This window comes from Chenopodium album, chromosome 15 (assembly GCF_948465745.1).
Source record: "Chenopodium album chromosome 15, dcCheAlbu1.1, whole genome shotgun sequence".
Lineage (NCBI taxonomy): Eukaryota > Viridiplantae > Streptophyta > Magnoliopsida > Caryophyllales > Amaranthaceae > Chenopodium > Chenopodium album.
Window position 1 is genome coordinate 40,058,687 of NC_137848.1, and position 16,964 is coordinate 40,075,650.

General features: G+C 30.9%; 1 protein-coding gene across 1 annotated transcript; it reads right to left on the minus strand.

Moving 5' to 3' along the window:
* Positions 1 to 12,556: 12,556 nt before the first annotated feature.
* LOC145582216 (acireductone dioxygenase 1-like) lies at positions 12,557 to 15,753 on the minus strand. The gene is made up of 5 exons (XM_081639221.1): positions 15,596 to 15,753; positions 15,376 to 15,463; positions 15,190 to 15,284; positions 13,044 to 13,283; positions 12,557 to 12,876 (listed from the first exon to the last, which is right to left on the minus strand). The coding sequence occupies exons 1-5, from the start codon at positions 15,605 to 15,607 to the stop codon at positions 12,748 to 12,750; spliced, it is 564 nt and encodes a 187-aa protein (XP_081495347.1). The 5' UTR covers positions 15,608 to 15,753; the 3' UTR covers positions 12,557 to 12,747.
* Positions 15,754 to 16,964: the final 1,211 nt, after the last annotated feature.

Sequence of the window (16,964 nt, forward strand, 5' to 3'; positions counted from 1 at the left end):
TAATATCACACATATATAACACGGATTATACTTTAGTCTATAAACTAATAATCATATAACAAATTATACATTATGGACGTACAAAATAATCATCCAACATTATAATGCCAAAAAATCACAACTCATTTATTTGTCTAGAGAATTATTAGATATTAAACCACAAGCTAAACATAATCAATATAAAAATTGGTTTAGAATGGACCTCCCTTAAATTAATTCAAGAAATGTGAATGAGCATTCTTGTAATACGCCCAAACATCCACTCCAAAAATGCAGCTCAAGATGTCATCATAAATCCCAAATGTGAGGTACTATCAACGATCCGACTTTGAAAATGAAGCATTGTATGTCCCGAACAAGCTCCTAAAATTTCAGCCAAAACCGACCAAGAATGACCTTCGATCGAGGGTCATCTTCAAGACTGCTCCCAGAAAACGTGAAGATAAACTTTTCCAAAAAAATATTTTTCTTCACACCATATAATCTTTCAATCAATACCCATTGAGTTGCCATCAAAAATTAATAATTTGTTTTCAAAATTGTTGTAAAATATGTGTTTTAAAGGCTACAGAAATATAAGAAAAATGTGTTTGTTTAATCAAAGGAAGAATGGTGTGTCGTGACATTTTGTCACTGAATTTGAAAACGAATTCTGAGCAAGCGGGGTGCACATGTATCGCCGATACGTTCCCTGGTTACACACCACTCTCAAACCCACTTTTGGGCAGGGGCGGACCTTTAGTAGGGGTCTACTGGGGGCTGGCCCCTAGACTCCTGGTACAATACAAAAAAAAGTCTAACTATATTAATAAAGCCCAAGTAAAAAAGTTAAACATAAAACTACCATATTACTAAAAAAACTACTCTATTACTTACTGCGGAGTAAAAAAAAAAGTATCACATTTTTTCGCTTTATTCATACAATCACACTTATTAAAGCATACAATCCCATATACTTCGTACATCTAGTAGTATCACATTTTTTTCACTTTCTCATTTATTTGTCAAAGTTCACATATTCATTAATTTAGAATTTATTTTTTTAAAAACTAGTATAGTAGGCAGCTAATCATATTACTCCCTCCGTGTTTTAATAAGTGTTACAATTTGACTTTTTTCATTATTCACATAATGACTTTGACTTGATTATTTTACTAATATATTAAAAATAATTGTTATTACATAAGACATTGTTGGATTCATTATAATGTATACTTTCATATTATAAAATTTCCTATGATTTTATTAACATATAATTAGATAAATTAGTGGTCAAAGTCGTGTCTCGGCATACGTGTTTGATCAAACCTTAACACTTATTAAAACACGGAGGGAATATATTTTGTACGTACCATTTAGTTTCATATTGAACTTTCTATATTAACCAACTTTGTCTCCAAAAAGATTTTTAAGTACAGAGAACAATATAAAACGTAGAAAGTATAATATATTTCATATCAATCACATATAAACTTGAATTACATATTTACATTTCCATATATAATACTCAGTAAACGAGACCTCATATACAGTTGAGTTAAATATGTGTAACATTAATCGTTACTCGATTTATGTTAACTTTTAATGTTGTGTAGTTGCACCAAATAATTTTAGACTTTTTTTATCACAAATATTTATAAGGAAACTGGAAAATATCATTATTTTTCTGCTTTCTCAAAAAAAAAATATCATTATTTTTTTATAACAATGATAAAAAGATACTATTTTTTTTCTTCATATAATATGGAGTAGAAATAAATAACTTTAATTTAACCTCGTACTCCATAATAAGTTTTAGATCAAGAATTTATGTCATAAGTCTAAATATGTTTGGCCCCTAAAAGAAAATTACTCAAGACCCGCCATTGGAGGGCAGCACACCAAAATTGTATGACAAACACAACCAAAAATGTTAAATGACACAAAAAGGTTATTAATTATATTTTGTTAAACAAAGAAAAAATTATTAATATTGAACAAGTAAAATAGTTTTTAAAAAGTAAATAAATAAATAAAGGCAAGGACAGCCTCTTAGAAAATTGATTAACATGTTATTTATTTTTTAGCCAAATAAGAAATTGAAATACGTATCATGAGGTGACTAGGCTAATGATGAAAATCATCTAGTAGGAAATAGACGAGCAAGGTGTTGGGCCACAATAAATGCGGACACCACCAATGGGGACTAGGATTTGCGTGGCTAGAATGCATGGCACACGCAGATCCTAGTCCGAGCCCATATGCCCACATACACCAGGATGAATAAATCCAACCGGAAGGCCTATCAAATAAATAATAAAACTTCAGCATAGATTATTTATTTGGAACACGATATTAAAGTAGGGAAGATTATTCAAGGGCTACATAATTAGAAATTGTAACTATTATAACTATGTCCACTAATATGTTTTAACTACATAAATAACTATATAATAAAACAAAATTTAAAACAATATTTTAATTTTTATAAGGGTTACTAGACATGCGTGATAAAAATATTATGTCAAGTGACAAATCCAACAACTTTTTCAAGTGGGTTTAAATAAATGAAAATTAAAATTTAATCTCACACATATACTTTTACTACTTAACTAAAAAAATTTAATATTTAAATTTAATTTTATTGTGACCTTAAATTTTTACACTCGAATCAAAACATTATAAATTTATTTCATATATAACTCAAAATTTATCTACTACAAATCCAAAATGGTACGCATTTTTAAATGATATTATTTTTATACATATATTATACATATATTATACATGTATCGAATATGTTGTTTGCATCTATTGGCCCATATAAATTTGTGTAAATTAAACTTGTTGATCAAACTTGCATGTTGTATCCTTATAGTGATCAATTATTTAATTATTATATTTTGATTGTATGTAACAAACTTTTATAAGAGTTAATTGGGGTCAATTGACTTCAGTCACAATTTATTTTTATTTTTTTTTTGGGGTCAATTTTACTTGGAAGTTTTTAAAATTCAAAACTTGGCCCCCATTATCTTTTATTCTAAGATCTGCCACTAATTTTGGTTGAGAGGTGGATCCATATAAACTTATACCCAAAGAAGAAGAATGTGTTTAACTCTTTTTTATATGTTACGTATAATGTATATTTTATGAAAACGAGTTCCAAGCAACATATAAAATATGCAGATAAAGAGGCAAATGTAACCTCTCCAACAAGTGAATTAATCAGAATAAAGATTAAGATAAATAACCATAAACATCCACATAAAAGAAGGGAGTTACAAAGAGGTTATAAGGGAAAAGGAGAAAGCCAACAGACATATTGTTGAATGAATCTAGACATGAAAAATCTACTCCACAACCCACCTGTGGGCAAACATGGTAGGCTACAACCTACTTGTGGAGTAAACTAATCAATCTCTTAAAAAAGACCACAAATCAACCAAGAAACATGATTTTTACTCTCTTTAACCCAACAAGAGGGAGCTAGGAGGAGAAGGTGTGTGAGGTGACTTAGCTTGTGGGCGGCAGGTGGAAGAGCGGGTAAGAAGGGGAGGTGAGCTAGTGACAGGAGGTGGTGTTGGGGAGGAGGTTCAGTGACAAATGGGGAGAGGGAGGAGAGAGAAAGAGTGTTTTTTTTTTTTCTAAAAAATCAAATTCTTTTAAATAGATGTAAAAATAAAAATAGAAAATTTTAACCAACCACAATGCAATACATGTATGATTTTAACCCGTTAAACAAGTTATCGGTTTTTTCTTCTATTTTAAGCAAATGTATGTTAAAGATCATTTTATTTTAAAGTAATCAAAAAGTCCTTTTATTTTTGAAAGACCGTCCAACGGTCGTTTTATTCTTGACAATTTTTCTATTTATTAAAACATTAGTAGAGTATCAATCCGTTTTGAATTTGATTAATCCGTATTATGAAAGATCAAAATGAAACCATGTCTAACAATTGTTTTACATCTAAATTACATTTTTTTTATAGTAAATAAAAGGTGGACCATGGACAAGATAAATGATAATATAATTGAATAAATTAAAATAACTTATTAATTATTTATGATGCTTGATATTTAAGATTGATTATTATCAATGTAGCAGTAGTGATTTTTCCTTTATGTTTTACTAGTTATGCCACTGCGTACGTAAGCACGCGGTAGGCAGCTAGTTAAAAGTATTTATTTTCTCTGTTTCACGTATACTGCAAGAATTATCATTTTTTAAGGAACTTTTACAAACATCGCAACATTTCTATATTTGCACATGTTTTATTTCCTTCTCTCCTAATCACATGGGTACATAACTTCTTGAAATTTGTGACCCCCCACCCACCCACCCACCCACAGTGCAATATTAGGGGAATGGACGAAGTACATAATAAAATGGGAAATTTTATCATATATGACTTAATACTTGATTAGAGCCCTAATATGATTGTAATATTACTTTTGATCAATTACTACAACCCTAAAACATACTTGGCATAAGAAAAAAATACTCTTGTAAGAATAGTCTTGTGTGTACTTGTTGGAATCGTCTCAATAAATAGTTTATTATTTTTGTAATTGTTATAATTTATACTTATTGATAATTTAAAAATTACTAATCAAATATTTTCATCAACATATGTACTTGAGAGAAATAAAGCAAGTAATAAAATACGGAGTATAGAGGTATTATTTAATATTTATTTTACCTTTAAGTTTACTTTCGTACATATCTTAACTTAACCATACAAAAGTTTGTTTGTTGAGATTTGATTATTCATGCTGCTGTGCTTACATCTCACCATTTTTGGAAAGTGTTCTTTTTTTAACTATTTTACATTTTTTTTTACTATGAAAAAATAGGCAAATAAATTAATTATAGTATATCCTTATAATAAAAAAAATCTAAGTACAACATTTATAATGGAGATATTTAGTTATAGTATATCTTTATAACAATAAAAACAAAAAAATAAAAAAAATAATCCAAGTACAACACTTATAGATAAAATAAGAAAAGTAATTAACTGAAAAAGTTAAAGTTTATTTGGATATTATTGGTTACCGCTCACACAAAGTCAGCTGAGAAGATGTATAATAAAGCTCTACAAAATAAAAATAAAAAAAATAAAGAAAAAGGACATGGAAGGAATTTTAGCAAACGAATTCACTGTACAAGTGTCATTTTTCAAATAAATGGTCAAACTTCAAAAATTTGAACATGAATTGTCATTTATATCAAGTTTTTATAATATAGTCACGTTAAGTTTTATTACATTCGTCTCATTGTATATTTTATTAAATCAAGTTTTTATAATTTTTACGCGTATAGAAATCAAGTTATATATGTTTTAAAACGCGTCTTAAAGACTATAAAAATTTAAATAGCGTAAAAAAAATTTGAGGATGGAAACTATATAGAAATTATCATTCCTCTAAAAAATGATCACAAGTTTTCAACATGGCTGGCGTTGACAATGGGTGGGCCATGGGATGTGAATAACGACATTTAATCAGTTACTGTAACTCTAATAAAGTTCAAAAAGTTGTAAATAAGGATAAAATAAATTAAAAGAGGACATGGATGAGATTTTTGCAAAAGATGACACCGTGCATTTGCCCTTTAAGCCCAAACCATCTTTTCTCTTTTTAGTATAAATAAATGGTCAAACTTCAAAAATTTTGAACATGAATTTTCATTTATATCAGGTTTTTATAATATAGTCACATGGAGTTTTATTACATTCGTCTCATTGTATATTTTATTAAATCAAGTTTATATAATTATTACGCGTATAGAAATCAAGTTATATACGTTTTAAAATGCGTCTTGAAGATTGTAAAAATTTAAATAGGATAAAAAAAAATTGGGGATAAAAATACATAGAAATTATCGTTCCTAAAAAAAATGATCACAAGTTTCTAACATGGATGACGTTGATAATGGATGGGCTATGGGATGCGAATAACGACATTCAATCAGTTACTGTACCTCTAAAAAAGTTCAAAAAGTTGTAAATAAGGATAAAATAAATATAAAGAGGACATGGATGAGATTTTTGCAAAAGATGACACCGTGCATTTGCCCTTTAAGCCCAAACCATCTTTTCTCTCTTTTTTTTTATATATTTTTTTTTGAAGGGATCTTTTCTCTTTTTAGTATAGTATAGATTTATGGGAATTTTCCTTTTTATTTTAATTGATTAAAAATTTATTTTCTAAATTATTTTTTCTAAACTTTTATTTTTTTTGAAGAAATATTTTTTTCTAAACTTGATTGAACTTTTGATTAGAATGTTATTTTTTCCTTACATCAGTTAATATGTCAATTACCTTCAATTAGTTTTTTTTTTTTTTCTTTTTCTATAACATTCTAAAAAGAGAAAAGTAGGTTTGGGCAAAAAGGGTAGCTGTACAATATATTGTTTTGCCATATTTCCTTCCATGTCCCAAGTACCTTTGTTTAGTTTATTTTATTTATTCTTTTGGATTTTTGGTTGTTTGCTAGGTATTAGTCATCACGTGTCCAAGTACGTTTTGTATTTTTTTTTTAATTTTTTTTTGGTCTTTTTTTTTAATTTTTTAATGCAAAGAAAACGTGTGTAACAAATTGGAGCCAAAACATTGATAAATGTCAAGCATGCATTCATGGAATCAAGTGCCTCATCACTTGCATGACTGCCAACACTATGTTGTATCCCATCAGCCATCAGGTATCCAAGTACGTTTTTTATTTTTTAAATTTTTTTTTCTTTTTTTTGGTTTTTTTTTGTTTGTTTTATTTATACTTTTTGTTTTTTGCTAGCTATGTTGTACCTCATCATGTGTCGACCTTCTTCCACACGTCACATCACCACCTCCTATTATTTATTTATTTTTGTGATAATTCTCATTTTCCTTTCATTATTTTTTGTTTCATCCAAAAACAATATTACGGAGTACAAAAATACAATATATGACCCATATTTATCACTTTATATTATCTTTTATGTTGTCATTAATAACGCATCAACTTCAAATTAATTTGATTTTATCTTTTAACTTTATTACTATAGATAATAATGAATGAAATTAAGAAGAGTATATCTGTATATTCAACTTATCTTACAACTAAATTGTTTTGCTAAATTCTTATCAAATTGTTGTACATTGTTTTCTTTTTTGTTATCCTTTTTTTCCCATATATACATACACATAGTTATCAATGTACTGTATATCTTTTGGTATATATTCTTTGTTGATGTGCATAGTTATCAAATTACTGTTCATGCTTTGGAATTTTTGACTGTGTTTATAAGTAGATCTTCGGTGCTGCGATAGCATCTCACTCCATCTTCATCCTAAAATATTTTGATATATAAAATTAACGTGTAGTACTGCATTTGTATTTCTATTCATTCGGGTAGTTACATTGATCATCAAACAATAAGTTATTATTAAAAGGTTATTGTATGGCTAAACATGCATCATTAATGTAATATAATGTATGCTATATTCAAATATTTTCAACACAATTTATCAACAATAATTTTTTTCTCAATTTTATTTTTATAAATCATGGCCTTATTAGTTGTGTTATAACATGTGTTGTAACATAGTTTTAGGGGAGCTAAGGGGATGTGTTAGGCTCCTCTTACCATGTCTTGGTGCTCGAGTTCGGGCAATTGTGGGGACTACCCTTTTTTGTGGTATGTTTAGGTTCATAGGATTGGTTTTGGTTTGTTGTTTGTATGTTGTTAGCTTTTTTGATCTATGATCAAGAGAGTATACGAAGTAGAGGTGATCATTTGCGGGCTTGGGCGGGTAGCGGGCCGGGCTTATGGTTATTTTTTGGTCCAACGGGCTTTATGTAGCAAACCCGAACCCTTTTTATGCGGGCTTGATACTTTGTCCATGCCCGCTTATTAAACGGGCCGGGCTTGTCCGCGGGCTAATGGGCCTTAAAATTTTGTTTTATTTTTTATAATGCTAATTAATCTTTTTTATTATTTACCTTTGCTAAAATGATTTTGGTGGAGTTGTCTTAAAATTTTTTGTTCACAAATGATAATAGAAATTAACAAAAAGGTTGAAATTATGACATATTTTATAAATATGTGAAAAAAAAACTTATTTAATAAGTGCTAATGTTAAAATATAAGATTAAAATAAATAATTGTAACTAATAAAAGCTTATAATTCAATATAGTCTCTTTTTATTTATTTTCTAAAATACACAGAGTTTGTCATAATTACTAACTAAATAAAATTATTAAAATATTAATAAACGGGCCGAACGGGCTAGCCCGTGATACATATTTTTTTGTCCATACCCGTCCATTTATATTAACGGGTCGGGCCCAGCCCGCCCAAATATCCAATTTTTTCAAAAAGGTTTCCCAAGCCCGCCTTTTTTACAGGCCGGGTTGGGCGGGTTTAGAGGGCCGTCCCGCCCATGAACAACTCTAATACGAAGGTTATTCCTTGGTAATTTTATTTTAGCTTATTAGCAATGGATTTTCAATTCATTGCTTTGAAAAACCTTTATCTTAGTCCTGTTCTCCAACATGGGGGCTGCTTTAAGTTTCTTTTGGAGGTTTTTAGTATGTTAATGGTCTTTTTTTAGAGAAGAGGCTAAAGGTACCCACAACTAAGGGTACTAAGTCACTTTTTACAATGACTGTGAGTGTGTTGTCAAGCCTGGGTTGTCTGTTGTTCCTACCCTTGTTGCCTAATGACATGATAAAATTGTATCTCCTAATCAAAAGAATTACTTAACTCCTCTAACTAAATTAGATAGGGAAGTAGGGTCAAATCCACAAGTCTTTCTTTTTCTAATTAATTAAAATAATTTAAACAATCAAGTAACCAATTATTATTATGTGAAAATTAAACTAAGGGAAAAACAATTAAATTAAGCAAATCAAATAAGGGAGAGATCAATAAATCAAAGCCTATGGTATAGGTTCACCAATAAATATTTTTCCAGGGTAAAATAAGACAATTAATTATTAATGCATCAATCAATCAGATTATAAAGGGCTTTTCCTAAGTATTACAATCACATAATTAATCTACCGGTATTAAATTACATCTCTTGAATCTTGACTTAACCATTAACCTGCCTATTGAAACTAAGCCTAAACATCAATTCTCATCTCTCGAATTTCGAATCACTATTGCATAACTCATACAATTAAACCAGGTTTAATCTAATTGCATAGCAATAAATCAATCAATAGGAAATCAACCAAAACATTGACAATCAACCATAATAAATTACCCCTTCATACTATTTATGGATCACCACAACCCTAGAAATAAAACTACTCACATATATTAAAATTTAAATTAAGCAAAGCAAATAAACAAGACATGATTAACCAAAGCAATTAAATTATTGAAAATAAAAGGGGAAGAAATCGTTACCAAAATAAATGGAAATAATGAATTTCATAAACCAAAAGTGTAGAGAGAGGACAAGAGTATTAATCAAAAGCCTTAAAACTAAAAATCCGAGAATTTAACTAATAAAAGACGTCCCCAAAACTCGCTTAACAAAAGCGTATTTATACTAAGTTAGAAAATGTTAAGCTTAAACGAAATAAAAGACGCTTAAACGTTACTTAAAAATATGCGCCCGGTCGGGCGCCATCTCGCCCAGCCGGGCCCGCCTTTTCGATGGGAGAAGACTCGCTTGCGCCCGGTCGAGCGCGCCTCTGGGGGAGTACTTTTTTACTTCCTTTTGCCTTGCCCGGCCGGGTGCACCTCAGAGAGAGGGCCTACTCAGTCGGGCCCTTGTTTGTTTGTTCCTTGTTTGTTCATCCTTGTTTGTTCCAAAGCAAAGAGCTCATCAATGAACAAATAAAACATACTTCACCCCAAAAATCAATTAAAACCAAGCATAACCAATTCAAGGCAAATCCAACAAATATGCATCAAAGTCAACCAATCAAATTCATCCAACTATTCATCCTCCCTAACAATTGTCAAATAGAGCAAACCACAAGTGTATATAGAATTCAAGACTAGTGCTCACACACTCTTCACTCTTTTGTGTGGCAGATATAAAATGTATCCGATTGCTTTCCATCTAATCCCTTTATTGTGAACAATTCCCTCCCAAACTCACAACACTTGTGTGTTAAGAAAACATGCATTCAATCTAATGGTCGACTCAAAATATGTCAAATCATTTTTTGCATCGATAAACAACAAATTTCCCACCATACGTATTTTTAGATGCTATGTTGCGTTTAAAAATACGCAAGCGATGCTATGTTGTCACCCAAATTGGGTAATTTATTATTAAACTACCCACCTAGTATGGTGGGTAAAATACCCACCATACCATCACACGACACCGCGTGTTCACCGAAATTATCCCCAGAAAAAACCTTTGAACAAGTAGAGCATGATGTCGAGACAGAGAACAACGGATTGGCCAAAAAAATCAACTAAAAAAGCATTATCTCTTAGTTCTTTACACGATATATATCCTTATTCGTTGATTTAAATGTTCATTAGAGGCAAGGTAATTTAATTATACAGTTTCACTAACATCTCACAAAAAATTATTAGAAAAAGTCTAACGATCAATTATAAAATTATTTATTTGTAAAGAATTACCATAATGGGAATTGTTGTATGAACCTTTTTATATTTCATTCACTAGTACATTGCTCAAATAGTCAAAAATAATCTTAAGTAGAAATATCTTTCCCTTTTTTTTGTTAGTCTGTGTAATCTGTATAGCTTGTTTGGTAGGTGGCAATAAATCTTGATAATTTTAATGAATTTGTTTGCATATTTGTAAAGGAAAGTCCTACATCTATGACCATGGTGATTCTAGTTTATTCCAATTTGTTTCTTTTGCCATAAAATTTTCCATTACCATCCATTGCCCCTCAACGAGGTTGAAATATGGTAATGGGGATTTTTGTAAGAAAAACACTGGTTTGGGGATGGATTTGCATTACTATGGACGTTACACGTTAGGACGATACAATCTTTGTAAAATTTCACTTGATACCATTCTTTCTGCTTTTTAGACTTTATGATCACCTATCTATTTAGCTGTTTAATGTTTTAATTTTGACGGAGCCCTAGTCAATCTATGAGATTAATATTTCAAGTTAATCTCCTCTCATAACTTTCTGCATTTGTTTATGTGTCACTAACCTATTTCACTTTTGTTATTTAAAAAATAAAAGTAAAACAATATATTATGAGAGGAGATTTATTTTTATATTTATCGCAGAGATAAACTTGAATTTTCCTTTTAATTTTTGTTATGGTAATTTAATTATTTATATTCATTTTGAGTTAGTCTATTCAAAAAAAAAAAAAAAAAAAAAAAAAAAAAAAAAAAAAAAAAGAGAGAGAGAGAGAGAGTTATTTATTAAATTTTTAACTCTACTATCTATTTATATAACACCCCAAATACCTCATCTACAAAGTATCATATTAAAGTCAATTTAAAAACCTCCTAAATTTATGATTAAGCATATAAAAAAAAATAAAAAAGGTCATGTTCACTTCACCTTACAAAAATGTATCCAGAGTTCAGTAAAAATAAAAAAATTAAAAAAAAATAAAAAAAAAAGTAACTTCAAAGTAAAATATGATAGAGAATTAGGAAAAACATTTTCAACTCAAGTAAAATTAATTTAAGTTTCTTAAAAATAAGGTGAAGTGAACAAGACTTAAGGGGCATTATGGGTAGTCCAACAACACCAACTTTTTTCTCCCCCCTCCCCCCTTTGCATGAGGAAATTCTTGTTAATGAGCCTGATTGACAAGCTATGTAAATCAGGGGGTATATGGGTAATTTTATTTGTTTAATTAGGGATAATTTTGTAAGTTTCATCCCTTTCTTCCTCCCTTCTCCATTCTTCCATTACAGCAAGTCAACAACCCACCTTCTTCCTCCATGAATTTGTACTGCAAACCACCGCCACCACCATCTATGGTGGTTAAAATTGCTTCCACAAAGTAGAGGATTTCCCTAAGGGGTTGATGTGCCCATAATTTACACTCTTTTTCTACTAGGGTATCATTTTGTTACCGTCGCAAAGCGGCGTTTGGGGCATTCCGCCATTGTTGTTGAAGAAGACGACGAAGAGGAAGGCCGGTGGTGTTAGGGTTTCTCCTCTTGTCCTTTTTGGTGGTGGAAATGGTGGTGGAACGAGGAAGCCTTCGGGCATGTTCTCTTCAGCTTAAGTTCAGTTCAGTTCAGCTCTAATTAGTTCAGTTTTTAATTTCCTTCTCTCATAAACAATTCATTTCAGCTCTATTCAGTTCAGTTCAGTTCAGCTCCAATCAGTTCAATTCAGTAAATCAAAACATGTCCTTCGTGGTTGATCGGCGGGAAGACGAAGTGTATCGTCGTGGTGATTGGCGAATCGGTGGTCGTCGGAGGGGTGGCTGACTAGCTATAGATCTGGTTTTGGAGAGTTGGTCACGGCTCGTGGTAGATAGCTGTAGTATTTTTTTTTTTTTTGTAAAAAAAATTGGGACTGATTTACAACTTTTGCCAATCAGACTGATTGACTGGGGCGCCCCCCAAACCCCCCCCCCCCCCCCCCCCCCCATACTTAGAAAGTTTACAGATAGCAATATATAATAACAATAATTGTGTAGAATTTTTTACACTATTACTTCCTACTACTGTCCACAAAGAAGCAGCAATACACATTACAAGCAGCCATAGCTCTAGCATATCAATGATTACAGTCACAGAATACCTATATAATTTTGATACCCACGAGCAACCACAAGGTATGGCTTGAATGACTAGTAAGCAGAAACAGGCATCCTCGCTTTCTCTGCCAAATTCTTTACGTACTCCTTTCTAACTGGATGGTCCTCCTGTGGCCGATTATAGGGTGTCCACACTGGTTCTCCTATGAATAGCCTCATTAACTGCATGTTGTTCATAAGTACTCTCATTAAATCATATCAGCAATTTCCATGATCCTTTAGTGGTAATAAACAGATATAGGTAACAAACAGGGGATGCAAAGCTCAACAGTAGTGAGACTATAATGTCACACAAAATTACTACCGTATACTAAGAAGTGTATACTTGCCTTCACATAGTTAGAGGTGTCAAGAGTGAAACGATGGTATATTCCAGCAGGAAGTATGATCATATCACCCTCTTTAAGCCAGATCCGAATCCAACGGTCTGCCTTGTCTCGTACATCAAAGTAGCCACTTCCCTCCAAGCAGTAGCGTATCTCTTCATCTGCATGTATGTGTTCTGTGAAGAAGTTCTTCAGCTTCTGCTCATAATTCTCCACCTTTTCAGGGCACAAATCAAGAATATCCTGCACATCAGAATACATTGTATGACCCCCTACAGAGAAAACAACCCTTGACTTCATCGGAAAAGCATAAGATAGAGGATGTAAACTTTGCAAAATCTTGGGTTTAAAACATGAAGTTCCATAACTCTGGTTTTAAGATCTACAATATATTTTTCATCAGATTTAAGAACCTTTGCAGTTTCTTAATCACGAGGTATGAATCAAAATTCATAATGAATCTAAGTTAATCAGTTAAATAAAAGTAAGATTAAATAAAAAGATACACAATTCCAATCCCTTCCCCACCCCACCCCCCCCCCCCCTCCCCCCAACCCCACCCTTCTGAACAAAAAGTAAAACACAGCTGCTGATTGTTGGAGTTACGTATGCCCAGCTGCCCTGTCCAGCATATGTCAACTCCAAGCCAAGTGTGCTAGGAAAAATAAGACTACTCATAAAGTGTCATAAGATTAGCTAGCCATTTGCGGGGTTCGTGATGATAAATTTTTAATTACTGGTATAGCCAAGAGCACTTGTAATTGTCACTAGTAGGTATGTTGGTTTGAGTTCAAATGTAAATTCTCCAGAAAAGGAAACAATAAGTTAATATGCAAATGCATTCTATTTAGCAGTACGTTAAAGCTTCACAATTGTTAAAGAGCAAGTCTTCTAAGGAAATAAATAATAGCAGCTTAGGCTCTTAGCCGTAGCAGTACAGCAGCATATGTAATTTGAGAAGAAAAGAAACATGAGATATGGTGGTGAAGACTTAAGAGCATCATCCAGCTGATTTAATCAGATGTCAATGTGTAAAACACTATATTATAGAAGCTAAGCAAAGAGCTCAGCAGAAATTGAAAATATTTAGATTTCCACCCTGCTAAGGTGGGAAACCCTTTAGTTTTCCCTTATATAATAGATTTTATACAGCAACATTATACAACGTTAGCCAAGTACCAAGGACAATAGACTTTGATATAAATTGATATCACAGATGGATATCCTGCAGCATATTACAAAATTCACGGCAACCACTTACGATTCACATGTAAAACCAGAACCATGGACTGCAGAGTACATAGTGCAGAACTGCAGACTGTAATTCAAAATTAGAACTAATTTGTCGAATTTCTATTAATCTCTATAGATTGCTCCCCAACTCATTGTACCTCGACACCTACACAATCCTACTAACATAATCAACTCTTACATTCAATACCCCAATCTTAATCTAAAGCACTGAACCTTTTATAACTCGTAGTTCTCCAGCATCCTAATCAGCACAATTAGATAAAAAATTTAATAGCATTTTTGTTAATATTACTTCTAGTAATCAACTTATCTCATGTTGATTTTCAATAAAATTATTCGTAACCCACAATCCTAATCCAACATCACAATTCGGAGTGGAGCCAATCATCAATTATGCAATACATTATACATATACTCATAAGTCACCCAATTTCTAATCCAATAAGATCAACATCATTCCAGCAATTTTTTTTTTTTGTTAGATTTTTTATTTGCACTAAATAACCATTATGGCATAATAATTTAGAAAACGAAACAACATTTTCCAAACATTCATTAATAGTACCTCCATTTTCTCCTGTTAGTCACATTTACCATTCATGTGTTCAAACAAAAAAAAAAAAAAATCATATCATGAGTTAAACTCAACTACAATTGGTACATAAGAAGAAATATGGTCAGGTCAAGTTGAATTTATATTCAAGATGTTATGCAGTACTTTTTATAAGTTACGTACACTAGTATAATTTGAAATTACCTGTAATTAAATACTCCGAATATTATAATTCAATCATGTGTATCGATAACTATGCAAAAATCAAATAGAACAATCACGGGACAGAGGAAGTAGTATCACTAGTATACGTGACTATTATTTCCGAGGGAGCAAACTTACCATATAGTTATAACCCCTCTCATCTCTAATCTTCTTTAATTCAGGATCATTTTCATAGTCCTTAGCATTCAATTTCCAGTGTAAAACACCAATTTCTGCAACAAACCCCATTTTTATCATCAATAAATACCCAAAAATTCCCTGAAAAAATTAGAAAAGAAAAAATGGGAGGGAGAAATAACAAACCAGAAAGGGTATCAAGGGAGACAAATTCTTTTGGGTTTCGATGATGAGGAAGCCTTGGATCCTCATTACTTTCATCCATATACCAAGCCTTCAAATTAACATTAAAATTGATCAAAATTATATATTAATTAATTAATCAGCGATTATATGATTATAAATTTATAAGTAGTAATTAATTAAAGGAAAAAGGGTATGAAATTGGATTTTGAAGAAATCTCACCTCGATTGCCATGACTTCAGTTGAGTTTTGTAATGGTGGGTTGGTAAATGAAGAAGGTTGATATATTTACGAAAATGGAGTATTAATTTAATTAGCTGAAAAATTATATAGAGGGAATATAAAATATGAAGAGCATGAAATGGGACAAAAACTTGTGAAAGTGTGTGGTTAATGTGGTGCTTCTAGTTTCTACGTTTAAAAAATCTGGTAAGAAAGTTAGCATCATGACATTTGGAGGCTTATTAAAATTTTTGGAGGCTTGGTTTTCTAAAGATTAACTAGTCTTCTGGCCCGTGCAATGCACGGCTTGTTCATAGAAAATTGCATTGAGAGATGAGTGAGAAAATACCAATAAATAATTATGAGTGTAATATGTAAATGAAAACATAATTAAAGAAATAAAAATTTTGAGACTTTAATTGAAATGATACTTAATAGAAAGAAGATGGAGGGACTAAAATCAAAGAGAGAAATTAAAAAGGTTGAATTAAAGAGGGGAGATGAAGATGAAGTGTTTAATGAAAGAGTTAAGAAAAATTGTATAATCAAAAATAAAAAATGTAATAAGACATGTGGCACGTTGAGTTGAAGAAGAAGATTGGGAAATGTAATAGAATAATGACACATGTTTTTTTTGGTTTGCTTTTTTAAATACTAAGTATAGATTTGGTGGATGAAAATTTCACCATACACCCATACCCATGGTACACTCGGTCATAATACAAGGTTATTAAAAATTGCGAAAAGAATATTGCAAACAAATTAAAATACATGAGTAAAAAAAAAATCAAAACGACTCCCTCCTTGATTTAAGGTATTGATTTGTTAGTTATATTCCTTGATTCATGAAATTGATTTATTATTTACATTTTATATATTAATAGAATACTTTTGGTGAATAGAAGTTCATTTTTTTTTTGTTAAGAGAGAGAAATTGAATTTAGATAGAGAGAGAAACCATGGTAAATTTTGTATTTCTAAGTGATTCAATGTTATAATAGAGTTGATTGTATCATTCAATATAATCTCTTAATGATGTAATTGATTAATTCATTGTTGAGAGAAAATGTATTTAAAAATTTTTTTTTCTTGTTTTCGTGCTATTTTCTGAGGTTGAAGATAATGTTCTTCGTATTATGATAAAGGTTCTTTTATCATTTCTTGATACATATTCTTTTTTTTATTGGAATGTAATATGTTCATTAAATTTGATCAATATGTTTCTTGTATATGAACTATATGTTCTTTACATTATAAACATTATACTTTAATATATGTACATTAAAAATGTTCTTTGCTGGGTTTCATTAATACAAATAATGTTCTTTTAAGTTAGATAATATGTTCTTCTATATTAATATGTGTTTGC

Bases quoted from the DNA above. Each gene is read 5' to 3' on its own strand.
- LOC145582216 (XM_081639221.1), bottom strand. The intron at 15,285-15,375 runs GTTTGTTATTTC...GGTTTGTTGCAG, and splicing joins CTCCCTTGATACCCTTTCTG to AAATTGGTGTTTTACACTGG. The intron at 13,284-15,189 runs GTAAGTTTGCTC...TCTGATGTGCAG, and splicing joins AGAGGGGTTATAACTATATG to GATATTCTTGATTTGTGCCC.